This window comes from Lipotes vexillifer, unplaced genomic scaffold, assembly GCF_000442215.2.
Source record: "Lipotes vexillifer unplaced genomic scaffold, Lipotes_vexillifer_v1.1 scaffold472, whole genome shotgun sequence".
NCBI lineage: Eukaryota > Metazoa > Chordata > Mammalia > Artiodactyla > Lipotidae > Lipotes > Lipotes vexillifer.
The window spans coordinates 2,719,910-2,743,238 of NW_006797698.1; the positions used below are offsets into that span (position 1 = coordinate 2,719,910).

Genomic DNA, 23,329 nt, shown 5'->3' on the forward strand with positions numbered 1-23,329 from the left:
CTCTGTTCCTCTCTCCTCTTCTTCCGTCTCTGCCTCCCAGAGTCCGAACCCCAGGCAGGCTCGGGAACCCTGGAGCTGGTGGCACAGGGAGACGCTTTGGTTAGGGAGTCCCTGTATGCTCTGCGGACCGTGATGGAATAAAATTTGTTTTTAAGGCAGAACAAGGAAACTTAAGCATAACATACTCCCTGCCTGTGCTGGGCCCCCCTAACGTGCAATGGGCATCTGCATCATACACTGAGCAGAAAGGCAGGAATGTCTGCTCAACCATAAGATCAATGTGTTTTTTCCTTTATTCTTTTCCCAGTTCTGTATGGGGTCATGGTGACCTGCTGTTCGTGTAGATCTGGACTGTGTATCTTTGGTGAACTTTATGTAAAATGTCAGTGTGTCATTTTGACAAACGATCCTTTGTCTCTAGAATGTACATAACTGTGCCTTCGACCTCCAACAAGTGGAACAGTCCTCAGAGTTTTCTGAAAGACTGTCTCTCGGGTTATAATCCTCAGGTTGGCGTGAATAAAATTCTCTATTTCTCCTTTAGATCGAATACTGGTTAGCTTTTTGTCAATGTTCGGGAGGCTCAGACTTGTCCCAACGGGCCCAGGGGCTGAATGGGCACAAACACTGCCAGCGGGCTGCATGCACATGTTTATAGATGCTGTTGTGATGAACACATGTGTGTCCTTTAAAGGTAACACTGAATTTATTTTAAAATACATGGAAAGGCTAAATTCTAACGTACTAAGTTTTCAACATTAAGAAAGAGGGTCACAGAATCAAAAAGGTTGGCACCCCCTATCGGTAGTCCCACTCTCTCACCACCACAGCCAAGGAAAAGTGGGGAGGGGGCAGGAGAGGGTCAAGGAGTTACAATTACCTCACTCTCTTTTCCCTTAGACACTCAAATACGTGTTAAATTCCCACTATGACCAATGCGCTAGAGAAAAGTAAGTGTCCCCAGAACCTGGAAGCAAGTCAAACCAAGCCCTGGAGGAAAGATCGGCCACCTGGAGGGGGCCTAGCAATGGCAGGGAGTTTGGAAGCCCCAGGTCCTGGCCTTTGGACCTGTCAGGGAGGCTGGAGGGCAGGCGGAGGGGCTGGAACCAGGTCACTGCTGCCCGAAGGGAGAAGGCACCAACACTGCGGCACTGTCACCATGGACCATGCCTAGAGAAGGGCACTGGGGGCTCCAGAATCTGTCTGGGCTTCCTGGCCTTGCCCAGGTGACAAGAGTCTCTGTCCTGCACCGCAGGGCTCTTCCTAAGGGAGACGGGTGCTTCAGGCCATGCTGGCTCCACGATGCCAGCTTATCCAGCAAACCTCTGTGCTCGGACTCTGTTAACCCCGGGCTTCCCATGCAGATTTCACGTTAGGTGGTCAAACACTTAATCGGCCACCATATAGTTCCAGTTTGATTGTCAGCTCTATTTTTCACCGTAAGTTAAGAAACTGGCATATTCTGATTTATCTCTCTGTCCTTTGTGAGTCTAGTTAGTGTACGTTGATCCCCCTGAGAATTATAAGGGGGGGGGGGGGGGACCGACCGACACCAGGCTCTGCACCTGCAAAACAAAAATGCCACCCAAAACACACGCCCACTTTATAGGAGGGGGGGGGGGATGCACCGACCGACACCAGGCTCTGCACCTGCAAAACAAAAATGCCACCCAAAACACACGCCCACTTTATAGGAGGCCGGTAAGGAGAGCCAAGGTGGGCTTCGAGGCCACGTCTTCTCCACCTTCTGGCAGCTCCACACAGGGCTGGCTCTGCAGGTCCCTTAGTTCAAGGGAAGAACACGCAGATCCCAGCTACCGAGCTGCAGAGGGCCCGCCTGTCTAATGAGGCCCCTCCCCCGGCCCTCTCTCACCAGCCACGCTGAGAACTGACACGGCCTCAACACCTCCCTATCTGGAGACGAGAGCTGGGGTCGTGGTACCTTCTCTGCCTGTACACTTTCCCCAACACGCCACATTTTATATGTGGACCAGGTGCGCGAGACCCCAGCCAGCCTCTCAGCTCCATCCATCTCTGTCCCTCCCTCTAACCCACTTGGATGCTAAGTGAGATGTCACATACAGGGGGCCTAAACATCAGCAGAGGGGTGATCCCTACATACTTCCGAGCACTTCAGATCTCTCGTTTCATTGACAGGATGGCCCTACGCAGGCAGCTTAGGGCGAAGGTTCCAAAGCAAGGAGGGGTGATGCAGCAGGAGCAGGCAGACAGCCAGGGGCCAAGTCTACGACCCTAGACTGTGCTTGACTGTGACTATAACCTATCAGAAGATCAGTAAACCTTAACGAACCAAGCATCAAACAACCACTTTTATTTTTTTTTGGCCACGCCTTGCGGCATGCGAGATCTTAGTTTCCAGACCAGGGATCAAACCCACATCCCCTGCATTGGAAGCACAGAGTCTTAACCACTGGACTGCCAGGGAAGTCCCAAACATCCACTTTTTAGAAAATCATTATTACCCAGTACAGTTTCTGGCGAAAGATTATGGGAGTATCTGTAACAAACAAATTCTCAGTCTCAGTAACCTCTTAATAAAAGCTGAACTTTTAACAAGATCTTCAAGGTGGTGATGGAGGGGAGGGGTAGGGTCTTGGGTAAAAATAAAAGATCCTGTAGCCACTGATAATGGCAGAGTCCAAATGGCATGGCCCTTGCTGGAGCAGGAAGTGGGGAGAGTAAGAGCAGCAGAGCCAAGTGGCAGGTCTGTTGCAGAGCTAGTTAAAGTCAGCAGACAGCTTCTCTGTCTGTCAAACTGGGTGAAAAATCCTCTGTCCTTATCTTCTCCCATCAGAAGCTATTTATTACCTAACATCTGAAAAAACAGAAAGGCTTTTAGGTTCAGATGATTTACTTCAGAATTTCCTTTTAATTAGGACTGATTTTCTCACCTCATCTTGGATCTACTAAATCATGATTATGTTTAGTGCTTTCAGAGCCCAGAAATTGACATTTGCAAGCTTCCCAGATGATTCTGACACATTCTAAGTTTAGAATCACAGGGCCAGGGGAGGGCTCCCCTCCAGTCACGGCCGGAGACTGGGCAGAACCTGCCCCGCCTGCCAGAATGAAAACTACTCGGGTGAACGGGACCCTCTCCTCCCGCCAGGGGCCAGCTGTCCACCATAGCATGTCTGTGAACTAGAAATCACCGACAACTGCTGTACACCTTTAAGGCTCAGTGAACATTTAGTGCCAACTTCCACTCACAGGGGGGGGTTCTTCAATTTCTACTTGAACACCTATAGCAACGGAGGGTTCACCACAGTCCCATCTTTGGCCTGATCTGTCAGTTAAGAAGTTCTGGAACACGAACAGGCAGAGTGTGGGGCTTTGGGCTTGACCTCAGGAGCCAGGCTGCTGGAATTCCAATCCCTGCTTTGCTTCATATTAGCTAAGGGCTCGGCAAACTCATCTATAAAACGGGGATCAAAACAACCTCTCTCAGGACTTCCCTGGTGATGCAGTGGATAGGACTCCGTGCTCCCAATGCAGGGGGACCGGGTTCGATCCCTGGTTGGGGAACTAGATCCCACGTGCATGCCACAACTGGGAGTTCGCATGCCACAACGAAGGAGCCCATGTGTCGCAACTAAGGAGCCCACGAGCTGCAACTAAGGAGCCTGCCTGCTACAACTAAGACCCGGTGCAACTAACTAAATAAATAAATATTTTAAAAAACCCCAAACCTCTCTCATAGGGATGTTGTGACGATTAAATGAATTAACATAGGGAAAGTGCCTGGAACAAATGCTGGGACGTGATAAGTGCTACGATTCCTATTCTTACAGCCGAATCTGTCTGCCTAATGTCCACCTGTCACAGCCGGCCACCTCCAGCTGCAGAGTGCAGCTGCAGAGTGCAACACACACCATTCCTGACCTTGAGTGCCTCTTTATCTCCTGGCTAAATATACCAGCTCTTTTAGACATCTGGAAGAGATGGTTTCCAGGCCATTCATCACCTCAGCCAAAAGATAAACTCTTGTATGACAAAGTTCTTATAAAACGGGAACGGGCATTGACTGTGGCCAGGGGAGGTGGTTCTGTCAGTAGTCTCCCCCTACCCAGAAAAAGCAGAGGAAGAGTGAGGAGTGTGTGTGTGTGTGTGTGTGTGCGCGCGCGTGCGCGCGTCAGCGCAAACCCGCTCTCCCAGCATGTTTCAGGCTCAGACTCGGGCTTCCAGATCAGATCCCGACCCCTGCTGCCCCCACCTACGGGCTGTGCTCCCACGCCCCTGACCATCTGGCAGTCGTACTGGACAGGAAGACAGGAGGCCGTCCCTGTTCCTCTCCCTCTGACTGTGACCTACCACTCCTCAAGGCCACTCCTGGGCACCTTCTCCATGAAGCTACACAGTGGGAGGACACACTCCAGAACATGAGATCTAAAAGATCCAACCCCTCATTGTACAGAAGAGGAAACTATGGTACGAGGAGGCCTGAGCATGGGGCCAGCGGGCATATCTGAGCTGGGGTGTCCGTGGGCTCCCTAACTACACGGCCAGATCTGCAAAGGGGACTGCCCTTGTTCCCACAGCATCCAAACTGCTTGGCTTCTCCCTTTCTCCCAGGAGCTTGTGGGGCATTAATGTCGCCAAGGTGCTGGCACAGTGCTGCTCTGCCTGGCCACAGACTGCCCCAGCCACTCTCCCAACACCACCACCCCTTCCCCCGCCCTCAAACCACGGAGCCCACGGTTGTCTGAGGCTGGCCCAAGCTCATGAGCCACCACAATTACAGAGCTGGCCCCAGGGGCCCACCCAGCAGAACGTGCAGCAACTCCCTTTTGGTACCATTAGGTTTCCTAGCACCTTCACACAACTTGCCCAAACTGGTCCCAGGCTATGACAGATGGGGCTCTCCCTCCACCTCTCGGACCTACACATCTCACCTAATGGATAAAACCTGGTACTTTGTTCTATGCCCTCCCCCCGCCCAGAGTCCAGGATCCTACCAAGAATGAAAGTGAACAGATTTACTCATTCTCCTTAGGCCTTCGTGCCCATCGCTCCCAGTATAATTTATCATTAAAAGCCAAGAAGAGAGGGTGATGCTTAACCCAAAGGAACGAGTTTCCAAAGGTGGAGAGAGACTCCAAGTACGCGTACACTGCGGCGCTGGGAGAAGGGAGGGGGGCGTCCGGGGACCTAGACTTCTCCGCACCAAATCCTGCGCACCAGCACTCTCCCCGCAGCCCGGCCAAAGTTGGCGGGTCCCAGGCTCGCCCCCGCCCTCCAGGCACGCACAGCGCCGCGCGGAGCCGACCCGCCGAGGCGTCCGTCTGTTCTCGCCGGCTGGCGGCGGGGTCCCGGCTCGCGGCGCCGTCCGCGCTAGCCTTACCTGGCGCGCCATCCCAGACTCAGCCTCAGTTCCTGGCTTCCGGCACGGCCGGGGGCACCCGCTCCCCGCCCACAGGCTGCGTCGCGACCCTCGGCGGCGGCGGCAGCGGCGGCGGCTGCGACCTAGGGCGGCGCAGGAGGAAACCGAGCCGGGCGCGCAGGCCGTTGAGGAGGGGCGGGCATGGGGTGTCGCATCCCAAGAGAGGGGGACCAGCCTCCGCGGCCCTCCGGGCGCAGGCGCGAACTACACTTCCCAGAAGGCGCCGCGGCGCCGGCCGGAGGCGGGGCGAGGTGAAGGCGGGGCGAGCCTGGTGGGCGCCCTCTCCCCGCTGGTTCAGCCGAGACCCCGAGAAGCTGCCAGCGGGGGCTTGGCGCCGGGATCTGCCGGGTGGTCAGCTTGCGGTGTGCTTGCACACGTAAACCCATCCATCCACATATCCATCCATCCATTCTTGCATCCATTATTTACTAAGCGCACCCTATGTGCCAGGTGGGATGCTCGGATTAAACGGGAGCCGCCTCTCCCAGAGGACGCATCCCGTAAACCGACCTTGACTAGGGCCGCCGGGGAGGCGTCGGGGAAGCGGGTCCCGAGAGGTGCGGAGGGGGCTGCAGGCCAGACCGCTCGGCTGGGATAGTGTGTGGGTCAGAGTGGCTGCCTGACCCCAGCACATGCTCAGATCTGTCACCCCGCTCCCGCGCTCGCCATAGCATTGACCCGTGTGCCGCTATATCTGTGTGACTATTTGCTGGTCTATTTTGTTGACTGTGGTAACCCCATAAGTTCCTGACACGTAGTAGGCCCTCAAGTAAATGTGATGAATGAACGAAGCGTGAGCCCACCATTCTCCAGGTCAGAAAGGAAGCAGCAGGGCTGGGGGAAGGTGGCGGACTCTGGGGAGAGGACCCAGGCTGAGCCCAACAAGCCTCATTCCTGGTCTGGAGGACCCCGGTTAGGACAGCTCGGAGAAGGTGGGCTTCTGGGGCAAACCTGCTCTGGTTGACAGAGGCTTACATGAGCAGAGGAAGGCCGGGTCCAACGAGGAGGAGGCGCCTGCCGCCCAGAGAGCCCTTCCCCACTCCCCCACCCCGACAGTTCTCTTCCTCTGGACTCTTTGGGGAAGGGGAATGTCTGGCCCAGCAATCCCAGAATTGTTCCCTGTAGCCGCTGTAGTCTTCCATGGGTCTCCGCTGGCCTTGTTGCTGATCACCTCCCAGAACTTTGAGATACAGTGTTGACAATCTTGGCCTGGCCTCCAGGGAGAGGCCGCGGGAGACCACTCTCAGTCCCTGCCCAGCCCCATACCTAGGCAAAGCCCCCTCCTCCACACCCAAGGAATCACTGACACAGGACCCATGTCTGTGTAGCCCACTGTCCTGAGGATCTGAAGATATCGCAAGGTTTCACGCAGTGGAAAAGGACAGTTTAAAATTCAACATCTGATCTCAGGATTCCTAAAGGCCACAGAGCCCCTTGGTAAGTGCCTTACCTGTGCTTTGGGCCTATGTCCTATCATCTTGCTGAGGTCAGCTTCCTCCTTATAGGTGCCCCTTCTTCCAGCTCGTGCCAACGTGCCACCCTCAGTCTCAATCCCTAAACTTTAAAATCCCTTAAGGGATTAGCACACTCCTTCTTTCTAGCTATCCTTATCATTCATTTGACCATTTATTTATTATGTATTTATGGCTGCGTTGAGTCTTCGCTGCTGGGCGGGGGCTTTCTCTAGTTGCGGGAGCAGCTACTCTTCATTGCGGTGGGCGGGCTTCTCATTGCGGTGGCCTCTCTTGTTGTGGAGCACGGGCTCTAGGTGCATGGCTCACCGGCTACAGAGCGCAGTCTCACTAGTTGTGGCGCACGGGCTTAGTTGCTCCGCAGTGTGTGGGATCTTCCCAGACCAGGGCTCGAACCAGTGTCCCCTGCATTGGCAGGCAGATTCCTAACCACTGCACCACCAGGGAAGCCCCTGACCATTTCTTAATTTGACTGCTTTGCTCACCACAAACAGTTCTTGCTGAGCTCTGTCTTTCCTGTGTTTGGCATTGATTAGGACTCAAATATGTCTTAAGTAAATGGATGATTCCACAACATCCACTGCTCTGATGTCTGTAAGCATCGTGAGGATAGAGTGAGGGGGCGGGTCACAAAGCCCATGTCACTATAGAGAAGATGGATTGGGGACAGTGCTGTGTTCAAGCTGGCTTGCACCAGAGAGTCACTTGTTAGCATGTCTTCCCAACTCCATGATCAGTGATCTTATGTTTGTGGCTTGACATTGGATATGGTGAGATTATTTACACCATGAAATTGGAAAACACTACAAATCAGTGCTTTGTAGCAACAACCCCAAGAGCTGGTTGTTAAACACTAACCAGCACAGCACTGATTTAGGGCAATGAAAACATGTAGAAACAAGCCTATGTAAAACAAGACCTGTGGTAAGTGAAATTAAAAAGTCAGAGTTGGAGGAACTTATCACTCTGGGGTTGTAGTGCTCAGTGACAGGGTTTTAAGTTACCCTGGACTTTTTCCCAGATTTGAGAAGGCTCAGTGTACTGCGGCCCGGGATTAGGGAAAGGAGCAGAGCTCCAACTAGCAAAAGTGAAGGACAGCAGGGGGCACCTGGATTTGAACCAGGGACCTCTTGATCTGCAGTCAAATGCTCTACCCCTGAGCTACACCCCCTGACATACATATAGGCCTTACTACTACCTTATACCTGTGCAGCCATGCCCAGCATTCCTAGAAATTTTTGCCACAGATATTCATCACGCTGGGCCTGCTGAAAGCTGACAAGCTGGCCTCACTTTAATTTTATTTCCTTGATGCAAAATAAGCAAGTTTCCCCCTCCCTGTAGCCACCTCCCTGCTCTCTCTGGAAAAGCACTGACACAGATATTTATAGCAGGAAGAGACTTCAGCGTCGCTAGTCTGTGCCCTTCACAATGGGATCTGAAAACCGAGATTCAGGATTACTGGTCCCCCCAGGCACACACAGATCCTTACAGATAGGCTCAGGACCTGAATCCATCCTCCTGGCTTTTGGTTCAGGACCCTGTAATTAAACCAATGACTCTCTCATCTTCCTCTTGTCCCTATCTTCCATCCATCAGAAAATGTAAAGACTACATAACGAGAGCCTCTGAAGAAATTACTCGGGACCATCAAGGGGACTAGAATGTGGGCTTAGCGGAGCAGAGTGCCATGCAGCTCAAGAACAACAGGGAAAAGCTAATGGGAGCCCTAGGCTTTGATCTGGTGCATGGACTGCACCCTCTGGGCCAGTCCTCAGATTTCCTGTGCTTAGGAATCCTCTTGGGAGCTTGTCAAACATGCAGATGCGATCTGGGGTTAGGAACAAGCTCCTTATAGAGGGTCGGGAGACCCCACTTTGAGGAACACCTGCCACAGATCTACATGGGCTTCTTCTGCGCCACCTGCAGGAAGACTTAGGTACTGAAACACCCAAGAAGGGGATGGGTTAGGAATTGTATCACTTGCCGCAGGGTCAGCCAGAGCTGGTGGGAAGAGGCAGGATGAAAACCGAGGACCACGATCAGACTGCTCATCCTCTGAAATCTGTTCTAGACCCATGGTTCTTAATTTTAAGGTGCATCAGAATCATCTGGAGGGCTTGTTAAAACAAAGATGACTGGGCTCCCCCCTGAAAGTTTCTGATTGGCAAGTTCTCAGGTAATGCTGACGCTGCTGGTCTGGGGCCACGCTTTGAGAACCACTGCTCTAGATCCACACATCTGTGACCAGGCCCTTTCACACTCGCAGTCACACCCAGGGCACCTGTTCACCACTGCTGCTTCTGTGTGTTTACCGAGCACTGGTGCCTCCACTCCACCAAAGATGGGTGTCCTGATACCCTCTCCCTTTCCTCCCAGTGCCTGCCGGGAACCCCGAGGGTGTTCTTCTTTGTCCTGGGTTAGCCCTCTTCCCAGTTTACCATTTAGGAAGCTAAATCTTAAGAAGCTTCTGCCCCCCTCCCCAATATGGGAAAAACTCGTTCAAGCAAGTCAAGGAGCAGACACATCTCTTCCATCCAGAGCAGCACAATTCGAGCCGAAGATCCCAGTTTGTCTCAGAAAAATCCAGCCCCAGGAGGTTGTGTTATTACTCCTGTATCACAGATCAGGAAACAGAGGACGAGAGGGTATCTTCGGCCCCACAAAGGAGAGTATCCAGGTTGGAACATGGAAGCCTGGAGTTCTCTAGAGATGCAGCCACGTCCTTGACTTTGGAGGTTTCTTGGAGCTTTTATTCAACTTTCATTTCTTAGGGTCCTACTGTGTGCTGGGCACTGTGGTGCCCTCAGCAGAAGCTGAGATTTCAGTGCTCTTTGAGGAGAATAAATGGGCACACATGTGTGCAACAAATGTTTCTGAGCACTTGCCTATGAGCTGGAAACTGTGCTGGGCTCTGGGGATACTGGGTGAATAGTGTCAGCTCCGGAAAAAGTGGGCAGTTTCATTCTTACTGATAAAATTCCACGCAGCAGTTTCTGATAGTCTCTGATTTTAGAGAAGAACGTTTCTCTAAGAGGATTGTTTTGACATTTTACAACTGCAGTGCATTGGTGTTATCTGAGCAGATTTTTATTTCCTCCCTCTGAGCTCATGTTCACTTTCTCAGACATCTTTGTGAGGAACAGTAGGGAATAAATAAGGTGGATGTGAATTTGAACCAGTGTCCTCTTGATCTGTAGCCAGAAAGTTTTGCCTCTGAGTTACAAGCCCTTGCATGTCAACAACCCCTAGTGGGTACCTTTTACTCTTGACACCACTTTCAGACTCCAGGAACTCACTGCTGCTTCTGTGTGTCTAAGGAGCAGGCAAGCCTTTTGTATGGGTTGAATTGTGCCCCCCAAAAGATATGATGAAGTGACCCATTTGGAAATAGGGCCTTTGCAGATATTATTAGTAATTAGTTAAAATGAGGTTATAGTGGATTAGGGTGGGTCCTAATCCAATGACTCGTGTCCTTACAAAAGACGAGACAGACACGCAAACAGGAAGAGGGCCCTGCGAAGACAGAGGCAATGCAGCTACAGGACAAGGAACACAGGATTGCCGGCTACCCCCAGGAGCTATCATGTTAGCATCCTGGCCACAGAAATGGGAGTGAATACACGATTCTGCATTTCCACAGTGACAAATATTGGCTGCTAAGAGTGCTTGCATGAGTTTTTGAAATGAGAGAGAAGATTGAAACATTTCTTCAAAATGCTGAGAAGGCCCATTTCTATGGCCTTGAGGCAGAAGTGGAATATCTCAAATGTACAAATATTTTGAATATCTAGAATCTATCACTCCAGGGCTTTAATACCATGCTTTTTTGTTGTTTGGTTAAGAAGACCTGTTTGTGGAACAATAATTCAATAGTTGTGTTTAGCTTTATTCCCTGTGCATGATGATTTTGTTCATTCACGGTAGAGACAGAAACTAATGGTGTGTTACTAGGCATATGTGAAAACCACATCCAAATGCTACAGAAGAATCTAAGGAAATACCTCCCAAAGCCAGAGTGGACTAGAAATACGTTCACTGCTCTCTCCCATGTTGGTGTACTCAGCTCTCAGGTTTAAGGACCATGCACATGTCAACCTCATATCTGAGTGAGTGCAGAAAGCAGTCTTTAGTGAGAAATTTGAATAACCATAATTATCTGCCAGGATCACCAAACACTTGCTACTATACCTTATGACCTTTAAGTTATCATGACTTAACAGAAATAAAGAATATGAAATGAAATCACCAGATTTGGAAATCTGACCTATGGTTCAAGCTAGCTGTCATTAAGCCAGATAAAGATAATTTGGTGAAAGACTGCAAATGGTATCATGCCTCTCTCCATGGAGAAACAACTGTTACTCATCTTAAAATATTATATTTTACTTTTTCTTTTGATGAAAACAAATCAATCTATCTTTTTTTAAGAAACAGTATGTGTCTTTTGTGTTAAATCCTTCCCTTCCCTAAGAGTATAAAGATAGTCTCCTTTTTTTTTTTTTTTAATGAAAGAAGTGGAAAATTTTATTTGAGCCAAATTTGAGGAATATTACCTGGAAACAGCATCTCAGAAAGTTCCAAGAGCTGTTCCTGAAAGTCTCTTTTTTTTTTTTTTTTTTTTTTTGCGGTCCGCGGGCCTCTCATTGTCGTGGCCTCTCCCGTTGCGGACCACAGGCTCCGGACGCGCAGGCTCAGTGGCCATGGCTCACGGGCCCAGCTGCTCCGCGGCATGTGGGACCTTCCCGGACCGGGGCACGAACCCGTGTCCCCTTCATCGGCAGGCGGACTCTCAACCACCGCACCACCAGGGAAGCCCAAGTCTCCTATTTTTAATTCAAATAATTAAAAATTTTTTTTTCACATTTAGGTCTTTAATTCATCTGGAATCTACCTTTCTGTGTGATGAGGGTTTTTAAGTAGTAGTAGTTGTTGTTTTTAATATGGAAAACCAGTTATTTCAGTACCATTTGTTGAACAATTTGGCACTTTCCCCACTAGTTTGTAATTCCATTTTCATCATGTGTTGGAGAACCATCTATTTATCATCCAACCAGGAAACCTTTGCGAGAGAAAAGGGATGCTATTCATATTGATGCTGGGACCACACGCATCAACTGGGACTGTCCCAAGCAAATTAGGACATAGAGTCACCATATTGGTCAGGGTTCTCCATAGAGACAGAACCACTAGGATGCATATAGTTATATATAGAAATAGAAAGTGATTTATTATGAGGAATTGGCTCAGTGATTATGGAGTCTGAGAGGTTTCACCATCTGTCTTCTGCAAGCTGGAGGTCCAGGAAAGCAGGTGGTGTAGCTCCATCCAAGCTTGGAGGCCTGAGAACCAAGATAGCCAATAGTGTAAGGTCTGGTCTGAGTCCAGAGGCTGGAGAATCAGGAGCGCTGAGGTCGGAAGGCAGGAGAAAGTGACGTCCCAGCTCAAGCAGAGAGCAGATTCACCCTTCCCCCACCTTTGTGTTCTGTCCAGCCCCTCCGTGGATTGCATGCTGCCCACCCTATAGGTGAGGGTGAACTTCTTTGTCTGCATGTTGATCCGTTTCTTTGTTTAACGTTTATTCATCCATTTATACAACAAATAGTTTTGAGAGCTCACTAAGCGCCGGACACACAGAAGAAATCAGATGAAGAGGGTCCGCCTTCCTGGAGCTTCCATCACGGTGAGGGTGACAGATAATTAATAAAAATCTATATTGCTGTAATGCAGGTCATAATAGGGACTGTGAGGAAAACAAAAACAGAGCAAAGGGCTGAAAAATGATGGGGTGCAATTTAAACAAAGCGGCCAGAGGAGGCCTTACTGCTGAGCAGACTCTGGACGGAGCAGTGAGTGATGGGAAGGGGCCCCGGCCTGTGTCCAGGGAAAGGTGCCAGGCTCCAAAGTGGAGCGTGTTTGATGCTTTGGCGGAACAGCAAAGACCAGTATGGCTGGGGGCAAGTGCTGGGAACAAGAAAGGAAGGGGTTGGGGGGAGAAGCAGCCAGGGCCAGCTCCTGTGGGTTCCAAGGAGGATGGACTTGGGATTTCATTCAGAGCAGAGCAGGGAGCTACTGAACCAAGCCGGACACAGAGTCTGACTCACGTTTGGAAAGATCACATTGGTGCCCAGTGGAAGTAGATGGACGGGGAGAAAGGAGACCTGTCAGGAGAATGTGACAGTGGGTTTGGTGGGGGACAGACAGTAGGGCCTTGACCGCAAGTCCTGATGGTGTGCGGCCAGATGGGCTCAGATGCTGGCACATCCTATCGAAGAGCCAGCATGACTTAACGTGGGCTTTGGATGCAACAAGGGATGAATTGACAGTGGCTGGCAGGTGTCTGGCAGAGTCGCTGGGAGGATCGTGCCTTTACTTAGCTGGGCAACACAGCTGAGAGGTGGGGAGCAGGTTAAGGATGAGAACTAATAATTCCCTCTTGCCCATGTTTGGTTTGAGAAGCATACAGGATCTCTAAATGAAGATATCAAGTAGCAGACCCTAGCTCAGGAGAGAAGGTACCACAGGGGAGTCATCCTTCAACTCTGCATTCTCCTGTTTCTCCCCGGGTTCATCTCCCTTCTTTCTCCTTCTGTGAGGCTCTGCTCCAATAAATGCTCTTGGTTTTGCACATCTGAAATGTCTTTATTTTGTCCTCTTGCTTGAATGTTAGTTTACCTGGGTTCAGAATTCTAGATTGGAAGTTATTTTTCTTCATACCTAAAAAATATTTATTTTATAATGTTATAAAATGTCAGTAAAGACAACTTTATTATTCAATTGCGCTTCTCACCAAAGCATCAAATTTAAAAAAATTTTTGAAATACATGGTTCATGTGTATAAAAAGATATGTTTATCAGTGCTTAATACTTTGGATTATAATTCTTAGCTACAACATATTTTTTTAAGTAACACACAAATAGTAAGGGAAGAAAGTACATTATTTAGAAACAATGAGAAAATGTACATTTTGAACAATCCTTAGTAATTATGAATATCCTGGGTTTAATTCAGAATATTTATGTTTTTTTAAACCCTGTACAGCTGTACACCCGAAACTAACACATTGTAAATCAAGTCTACTCCAATATAATTTTTTTTTTTTAAAAAAAACTACATTTAACAGTGCAAACACTACATTTGAGGCTGCAGAGATTGGAGATATGGTTTGAGATTTTTACTTCCTTGGGGGAAAAAATGTGTTTTTTCCCTGCTAAAATATTGGGTTGTCCAAAACGTTAGTTTGTAACATCTTATGGAAAAACCTCAGTGAACGTTTTGGCCAACCCAATATATATCTGTCAGAGCTATTTAATTTTACTTTATTTATGTCTATATTTTCACTTATACAGTTTTTAGAAATAACATTTTCCTAATTATAATAAAGCAATAAAAATGTATAAATCCACAGGACAAAAAGCAGATGGATGAGGGGTAATTAGTTTCACACAGAAGAAAAAAGAAAACAAACAAACAGCCGACATTCAGTCTGTCGAGGAACCATCCAACAAGAAGTAAGCACTTTTGTGGGAAACGAAGGGGAGGTTGGTGACCAGAGGGCGTCACTGAGGGATGCAGTCCTGCAGGTTCTCACCAGCTTGCTGAGAATGGCTGATAATTGCAGTGTACAGCATACCTGGGTATTGAGACATACTGAAATAATGCAAATTAAGAAGCTAGAATCTGTGGTGGGGGTATAGCTCAGGGGTAGAGCATTTGACTGCAGATCAAGAGGTCCCTGGTTCAAGTCCGGGTGCCCCCTGTCAGTTTTCTTTCCATGTTGAATCCACACAGGTGATCACTGTAGACCTCCTCAGTACCGACACCGCCCCTTGTTAGGTAGCTCTCTAAATTTGGCTACTTTCCTCTAGAGGGGCTTAGCAAACAGGACAGGAGAGGGGAGAAAAGGTAGGAAAGGTCATCTTCTGACTCAGGAAATGGTTGGAAGTTTTCCTCATCCAGAATTAGAGGTTTTGTCTTGACCCGAGGAGAAACGTGTGTGCTAGGTCAGTTCTCCCATTTACTGTTTCTCTTTTCAAGTGAGTTAATAGGCAGGAAGGTCCAGGGAGCCGACTGAATTAGCAGCTGTGCCCCAGAGACCCTAAGGAGGGATCTGGATATCCTTTATTTTAAAAATAACGCATACTCTACTCTTCCTCCCACCTCTTCCTACCTTGCAAGCACTAGCCAATCGGACAGACACGTTTGGGGAAAGATGATACTGGATGATTCTAAAGGGCATTTTGCCTAAACATGTATGATTATCAAAGCCGGTGCCCTTTGCAGGGGCCTGAGAAGCTGCCAGGTGGGCAAGGAGGGAGAGGGTGGGAAGGAGAGCTGGTAGGAAAAGTGTTCATCTGCCATGGGGCAGACCCCCGGCTTTGCGGAAGGCCACGAATACCCAGGTGGCTGGCTGAGTTACAGATCCAGATAGCATTATGGGTGGAAAGATGCTTTTTAGATAATAACAGCTCATAGGTAGATCATTTAAACATGGATCATGGGGCCTCTGATCCATAATCCAGGTAGTCCTACCTGCTATCACTTTAAAAAAATTAATAGACATTGTTTTTTAGAGCAGTTTTAGGTTTACAGAAAAATTGAGCAGAAAGTATAGAGAGTTCCCCTCTATCCCTCACCTCAGCTGCCGCCTCCCGGTTGCCCCATCATTAACATTTTACATCAGTGTGACATTTGATAAAAATGGTGAATGAATATTGATACATTATTATTAACCGAAGTCCATGGTTTACATTAAGGTTCATGCTTTGTGTTGTACAGTTTTGTAGAGTTTTGTGGGTTTTTGGCAAATGCATAACGTCATGTACCCACAATTGAAATATCACACAGAATAGTTTCACTGCCCTAAAAATTCCCCCTGCTATACTTATGAGGAATAAAGCCCTCTGTGTACCTGCCTGCCAGCCTCTCTCCCTCCCCAACAAATCCCTGTCAACCACTGATCCTGGAGTGTGCAGTGTCTGCGCCTGGAGGACGTAGGAACCAGACCTCTGGGCAGAGGCAAGCCGAGGCTGGCAGGCAGGTACACAGAGGGGGTTGGGGGCCTGGGAGTGGGGTTGGGGGTCGGGTATGGAGGTGGTCACCAGCCCGGCGAGGTCACCGAGGGACTTCACTCTCTGGGCGTGTGCCTGGGGCAGAGCACACCAGGTGTCCTTACACACCTGCACCACCGCCCAACCTGCAACAGGAGCCAGAGCGAGAAGACCCCTTTCTCCTGCAGTGTCCCTCCTGCGCCCTCTACTGACAACTGTTAACATTGTGCTCACTTAAAGGAGAAATGCTTAAAGAATCCAGTCCGTTATCCCACAGCAGGTACAGAAGGGTGAATTTGGAGCTGCCAGTCAATAAATTGATAACTGGCACGCCATGTGACATGTTTTGGCCAACAGGATGTTGGTAGATATGATACAAGCAGGGCCTTGAGATCCACTTGCAAGGTTGGGCTTACCCTCTGGGACTTCCACTCTTACCCTGAGATGTGCTTGCCCAGTAAGGTTCTCTCCTTCAGCCTGGGCCCCAACATGAACACACAAGGCCAAGCCCTGAGCCCAATTCACTGAGAGGAGCTAAGGCCAACTAGACCCACAGCTTGAGGCCCACCCACCCGGCCAAGCCCAGCCTAGACAAGCCGATTCAAATTCAACCTGCAAACCCATGGGCATGAAAATAAATGCTTATCATTATGTGTTAGTGGTCGGGGGTGGATTGTTATGCAACATTATTGTGAATAAGACTGGAAAATACTGAAATTGGTATCTAGGAGGAGGCTCTGGCTGTACCCAAATGTAGAAGGGAGCATGGCAGTTTCTTCTGCTTAGCCAGTTTCTGTGACAGTGTGTGCTTCCTATTTTTGTTCAGTCTTTGAATGTAGATGTTTATTGAGGTAAGCCTGTTCCTGTACTGTCACTGGATTTGGCATATGTGAGGGGTGGATAACTTATCTTTTAAGTTCATACGTTTCCAGATCAAGAGATCTTATGTAGGTCTCACCTGGATCTTATGTAGATCCTGGACTTTGTCTGACTGCCTGAGGCTCTTGGGGACTTGGGATAAAGCTGAGTGTATTTTGCACGTGGGAGAGATGGAAATAATTATGACCGAGAGGGCAGACCATGATAGATTAAACAGTTAGCCCCAGTTCTTCACTTATTCTATCTGTGCCCTTTGCCACAGGACTTTTCAGATCCTCCCATTAGAAGTGGGATATATTTCCCTGCCTTTGATTAACGGCTTGGTCCTGTGACTGGCCTTGACTGATGGGATGTTAGCTCACGTGATACAAGCAGAGGCTCGCAAGCTGCTTGCATTGTTGGGCTCGCCTTTTTGAGTTTCTGCCATTGCCCGTAAATCTCTCTCATTCCCACTTCATCACTTTTCCATGCATTGCATCCTCCCTTTAGGTTACTTTTTGCATCTGACACTGGAGGGATGCAGCAAATGGAGAGGGAAGAGGAAGAAGAGAAGAGATAAGGGAGGCAGTTCGTCTCCTGCCCAATACGTTTAGTGCAAAGAGGCCCTTAAGCATACCTGTGGATCCTAGCTGTGACTTGGTCATTAATCTGTTGTGTTTTGTTTGGGCATGATTTTAATTACTACTGTCATTTTTGTCAGATCTGTACCATGAAGATTAAATCAATAGCTCCAAAACTATCTGTGAGTCAGAATCGTCAGGAGCTTGTTAGAGGTACACACTGTCCTCACGTCCCCTTCCCAGAGAGTCTGGTTTAGGGATTCTCAGGTGGGGCCCAAGAGCATTTACCTTTGCCCAGCCCTGCCCTTTCCACTGTAACCTCAAAGAGTCTGTTGAGTAGCCAATGCTTCGAGTCCTGTTCTTCTAGGTGGGTCTGAAGGATGTCCCAGCTGCAAACCTCAGTGAGTTCAACGCCAGTGCCTTCAGCCAGGGGAAGGGGGTGGGCACAGTGAGAAGAGCATCCCTTTGCAGGGGTGTGGGATGGAAGAGCAGTAGCAAGTACACATCTCAAAACGTGACACCCAGGGTGTGGCTCTGCAGGTTTAGGGTGCTTTTTAAATATAGGTAAGTAGGTGGAGGTATAGCTCAGGGGTTGAGCATTTGACTGCAGATCAAGAGATCACTGGTTCAAATCCAGGTGCCCCCTACCCAAACTTGCTTTTACTCACTGAACACAAGGTTCTACCTCCAGCTTTTTCCACCACACTGATTCAGCCTGCAAAGGGAAGAAGCAGGGCAAGTCTTCACCAGAACCCCTCCCCTGACACCTGCAGCTCTAGATGAACCCAATTTCTTCAAGGAGGAGTCAGTTCTCACAGGTCCTGTAGTGAACGTTTATTCCCTTTTCTTTTTTCTTTTTTTGCCCAGCATGTGAATCCTTTTAACTCCTTTTCTGGGGAATTCACAATTGTATCAGTCTTGGAGGAAGACAGGAACCTGTCTGCGGCTGAGGTAGACAAAAATGCCAGGAGAAAGAGAGAGAGATTCATTTTCTTTTAATTTAGTTTTATTTTTTTTTATATGGCAGGTTTTTATTAGTTATCTCTTTTATACATATTAGTGTATATATGTCAATCCCAATCTCCCAATCCATCCTCCCACCACCCCCGCCCCGCCACTTTCCCCCCTTGGTGTCCATACGTTTGTTGAGAGAGATTGATTTGAAGGAATCGGCTCACATGACCTTGAGGGCTCTGGCAAGTCTTAATCTTGCAGGTCAGCAGACTGGAGACTCAGGGAAGAGTTGACATTGCAGTTTGAGTCCGAAGGCTGTCTGGAGGCAGAATTCCCTATTTCTCAGGGGACTTCAGTCTTTTTCTCTTAAGGCTTTCAACTGATTGCATGGGGCCCATCCACACTATGGAGGGTCATCTGCTTTACTCGGAGTCTACTGATGTAAATGTAAATCACATCTAAAAAATATCTTCATAGCAGCATCCAGATTAGGATTTGACCAAATATCTGGGTACCAGAGCTTAAACAAGTCGACACATAAAATTAACCAGCACAGCTGGTAATGCCTTAAGCTTGGCCAACTATAAGCCCATAAATAAGACTATGAATGTAGAATAAATCACACCTAGAAGTAAGAGAACTTGGAATTCATTCTGGAGGTGGCAGAGGTGTGGCAAGGACAGTGAGGTCGTTGGCTGCAGCCAGTATCCATTGTGGTGGCAACAATGGCTCCCTTACCAGGATCTGCTGAAATCCTGGCCACTTTATGAGCATTTTATAAGGGAAGATCTTCTGGCCTCCGTTCAATGCTCTGAGCTCCTTGCCATCCTGGCAAGACTGCCTTCTGTGTTCCCCTTAGCCTGGGATGGCCTCTTCTTTAATCAAAGTGTCCTGATTGGTACCAGGAATGAGTAACAGGCAAAAGATCCTCAGAGAAAAGATGGGAATGTGGTTTGATTCTGGCCTTATCGGACCTGAAGATAATGAAAATCTAGGTAGTTGAGGGGATGCTAATCTAGGAGCCCAAATGATACAGTAGAAAACGCTGAGTGAATATTTGCCTCCTGTTTCCAAGGGATCAAGACGAGTTCCCATGGAATACTAGAAGTGGCTTCAGGCCTGGATGGCTGATCCTAGCAGTTTAGTAACTAGTTTTTGTTTGTTTGTTTGTTTGCGGGTATGCAGCCTCTCACAGTTGTGGCCTCTCCCGTTGCGGAGCACAGGCTCCGGACGCGCAGGCTCAGCGGCCATGGCTCACGGGCCCAGCCGCTCCGCAGCACGTGGGATCTTCCCGGACCGGGGCACGAACCCGTGTCCCCTGCATCGGCAGGCGGACTCTCAACCACTTTGCCACCAGGGAAGTCTGATCCTAGCAGTTTAAAAGAAAGTTAATCATAAGCTCAAGTGTCACTCTGTATGGACTGAAACCCAGGACTTTCTCTGACTGTGTTGGGATCATCTCCTACCTCTGGTCACACAACCTGAAATAGCTGAAAACGGAAACTGATCCCGAGGGTTGCCAAACATTAATGTCAGTGGAATCTACAGCTTTCAGTAGTCTCCTTGCTGAAAATAGGTCTGTGGTTAAGAAAGGGTGGGATTTCAGGAATTACAGTGTGGATGTATGAGAGCATTTGGAAAACTCAGATTATACCAAATCACCTATTGTACTGAATCTCCCTTGCCAGTCAAGGCAGCCCCTTCTCCCTGTCTGACAGCTGAATAGCCCAGATTGAGGGGTTTTCATTGCAAGAGGCCATCAGTTGCCGCACCCCTCGTCCCTTGATTTACAGCTACCGAAAGGCCTTAGCTGACTTTGGGTACCAATTGCTGGGAGGTGAAGATTCACACACGAAAATAATTTCAAACTGGCTAATTTATATCAGCAAAGATCTAGAGAACACACATGGGTATGGATTCTTGGAGTATTTTGTAAAGTGCGAAGAATATAATTTTAAGTAAGTCTGAATTTTTTTTTTCTGAGTGTAGCCAATCAACCTTCTAGTTAAAATATCGCAGCTGGAGCACCTGGGATAAACTTGTTTGCTCAGTTGTTGACTTGAACCAGGATTCACAGGAGGCAGATTCTAAATGCATTTGGAGTATAGAGATCCCTTGGTATACTGTGGAAAGAAGTCATAGACCTCTGGGGATGGGAAAACTGGAGCAGATTTATCATGTGTGACTTGCCCATCCAAACAACGACTCCCTTCACTAAAGTCTTGGAAGGGCATGGGTATGTGGAGCTCCTATGTCTCTGAAAAGCATTTTAGTAGCTGTTCCCTATAGAGAGGGATGCTGGCTGGAGACATTACAGTGGAAAAGGATTCTCTGATTTCAGTGGGGATGGGAGGATCCTAGGGTGTCAGAGTTCAAGAAGTGTGATTCTTCACCTTGAGATGCAAGTTAGGGGTTACTCTATGTGGTCTGTGCCACACAGAGCTTGGTTGTGGTTGATTGGTCATGAGGTCCTTGGGGCTGACAATGGGAAGCCCACCCCAGTCCTACTTGATTTGTAGCTCCGAGCTAACCCAATAGTTAGCACAAAAGAGATTCCTGACCTCTCATCCAGTTCCCAGATCTGAATCAGTTCAGAGACCCTGCATCCCTTGAAAGGGAAACCTGAGTAAGCTTGAGTAAAGGGACTCTTCCAAAATATCCAACCATGGGATGTGCATCTTACTCCTAGATTTCCCCAAAGGGTCCTTCAGCCATTTACGTGGAAACTCTTTACTGGGGAAAGGCAAATACCCACGTATCTTCCGGGTTATTGGTGTCTATTGTCTCTGTGAAACTGCTGGAGGTCCAGTATTTGGGGGAACATCAGAATATCCCAGGGAAGACTACATCCTGCACCTTGCCCTGTTTAACCACCACCATCAAAGCTGATAGCCTCTCCCGGAGGAGCCTGTCAAAGCCAAGGACTAGGCCACAAGCAGAGGAAGGAAGGGCAGACAGCAGGAGATGTGAGCGGAACCTTAGGTCTGTCCGGTGGAGCCCAGGAGGAGGCTGTAGGGGGGATGGGGTCCTGAACGGGTCAGAGTAGATACAGCGTGGGAAGGAGGGAGTCTCAGTACCAACTACAAGCCGTGGCTTTACGAGCGGTGCCTTCAGCCTGGAATCTGAGAAGGCTGCAAGATAGTGGGGAAAAGAGGTGGTGGGGCACCCAAGGGAGTAGCCTGTGGGAAGGAGAGGTGAGTTATTGGACACAAGAGGGTCCGTTAGCAGTGAGATCAGTCAGTCAGATCTACAGAGATGAGAGCATGCAGTGTTTATCAAACCTGACTATACATTCAAAATATTTGAGAACTTGTTAAAAATTCAGATTCCCTGGGGATCCTGATACACTACATCTGATAGGCACAGCCTCCTGTTAATCCCTCCTAAACTCCAAAGACTCTGAGAGACAGCCAAAGTTTATGGGAACCACTCTTCACGATGATTCCAAAGACACTTCCAGCTGTAGATACCAAAGCTGGTGCCCTCAGCCAGGGAGCAACGTTAAACCATTGGCAGCTTGATATTGGCCTTGGTGGGAGTATTTACAACTTGGCAAATACTACAAATCAAACACTACTGATTGTCTTTTCTTTCCCCTTGAGTTGATTTACCAGTGTTTCACTCTGTAAGGCTACAGGCATAGATAGCTGCCAGGTACGGGGGCTGCAGGAAACAGAGCAGGGAGACAGGAGGGGGACAGTTCACCAGGGCACGGGCTGCCAAGTGGCACAGCCGAAAAGCAAGCAGAGGTCTTAGTGTTGGAGTTCAGGCCTTGGTCCAGGAGATGAAATGTGCTCATCAGATGAGATTCGTTCTTCTTACTCAGGGAAGCAGGTCATGCCATCCCAGGTTCAAATCTGGGCTCTGAGTGTTGAGATTCCAGTTTCCTTTCACAGTCTGATACAGAAAGATCAGATCAGATCTACAGGAAGGCTCCTCTGCTCTCCTGCAGCCCCAGGTGACTTCCATAATCCATATCCCCACTCACGTGGGCTGTGGGGAATGTTTTCTTTTATTGACGGCACAGCATCTGAACCCTATCACATGTTTGGGGAATATGCAATTACATGAATTTTACTGAAAGGCATACCCTCATTTCTTACTCCATAAGCCAAAAATACTAGACACTTGGTCTCCCACTGTCTGGTAGTGAGGACTCGGGAGTGTGCCCTCAAGCACAGCCACCGCAGACTTTGGACATTGAGTGAGTGAAACACGGAAGCAGGGGTTGAGATTTCCTGCTGGTGACATGGATGTGGCATCGGCTCCGGCCTTACCATTCTTCACAGACTGGGCCTCTGCAATCTTGGTTCCCCTCGGAGCCCATCGAGTGTCTACACCTCTTTCCCTTCGGTGTCATGCAGGATGTGGCATCGGCTCCGGCCTTACCATTCTTCACAGACTGGGCCTCTGCAATCTTGGTTCCCCTCGGAGCCCATCGAGTGTCTACACCGCTTTCCCTTCGGTGTCATGAACTACCTGACAAGGGCTGCCTCATCTGTTTCAAAATTAGTTTCTGGCTTTGCACCCAAATTTCCTACCTGGTACATAAATTGGTGTTAGGAGTGGGTTTCAGGCAACACAGCCTCATGAAAATGGTATTAATTACCCAGACTAGTTAAAACTAGAGTTAGGGGAAATCCAATTAGTTCTTCAGGCCTGGGAATCTGTCATAGCCTATATTCCACGCTGGCACGATGGGAAAGTAAATGATCGCTAGTGGCCATCAGGAATGCAGAGCCTACGGGGTAAGGCTTCCGGATACCTTTGTGCTTCTTATCGTTGAACTGGAAGCTGACTGACGCTAAAGGCACCAAAGTAGTCTAGAAGAACAATGAAAATCCCAATGAGAAGAACGAAAATCTCTTCTCTCTAGCAGCCACATGACTTAGCAGAAAACCAAAGGCAGTGTTTGATTCTGCAAGGCTGCTGAATGACAACGTCAGTTTAATTCACAGCTTCCCCAGTGTGAAAGCTTAGGGCTCTGAGGTGGAAAGAGGGAGATCCCAGAG

General features: G+C 48.7%; 1 protein-coding gene and 3 non-coding genes across 4 annotated transcripts in view; 3 read left to right on the forward strand and 1 right to left on the reverse strand.

Moving 5' to 3' along the window:
* The first annotated feature begins 928 nt into the window (after window positions 1–928).
* Window positions 929–23,329, forward strand: part of ZNF746 (zinc finger protein 746) — a 71,581-nt gene continuing 49,180 nt past the window's right edge. Inside the window, exons 1-2 of the mRNA XM_007469879.1 lie at window positions 929–950; window positions 5,261–5,752. Of these exons, the coding sequence (XP_007469941.1) occupies window positions 929–950; window positions 5,261–5,752 (514 nt within the window). The remainder of the gene's footprint in view (window positions 951–5,260; window positions 5,753–23,329) is intronic.
* On the reverse strand, window positions 7,973–8,044 carry TRNAC-GCA (transfer RNA cysteine (anticodon GCA)). The gene has a single exon. It is a non-coding gene; the product is annotated as a tRNA-Cys (tRNA).
* TRNAC-GCA (transfer RNA cysteine (anticodon GCA)) lies at window positions 14,562–14,633 on the forward strand. The gene has a single exon. It is a non-coding gene; the product is annotated as a tRNA-Cys (tRNA).
* On the forward strand, window positions 17,938–18,009 carry TRNAC-GCA (transfer RNA cysteine (anticodon GCA)). The gene has a single exon. It is a non-coding gene; the product is annotated as a tRNA-Cys (tRNA).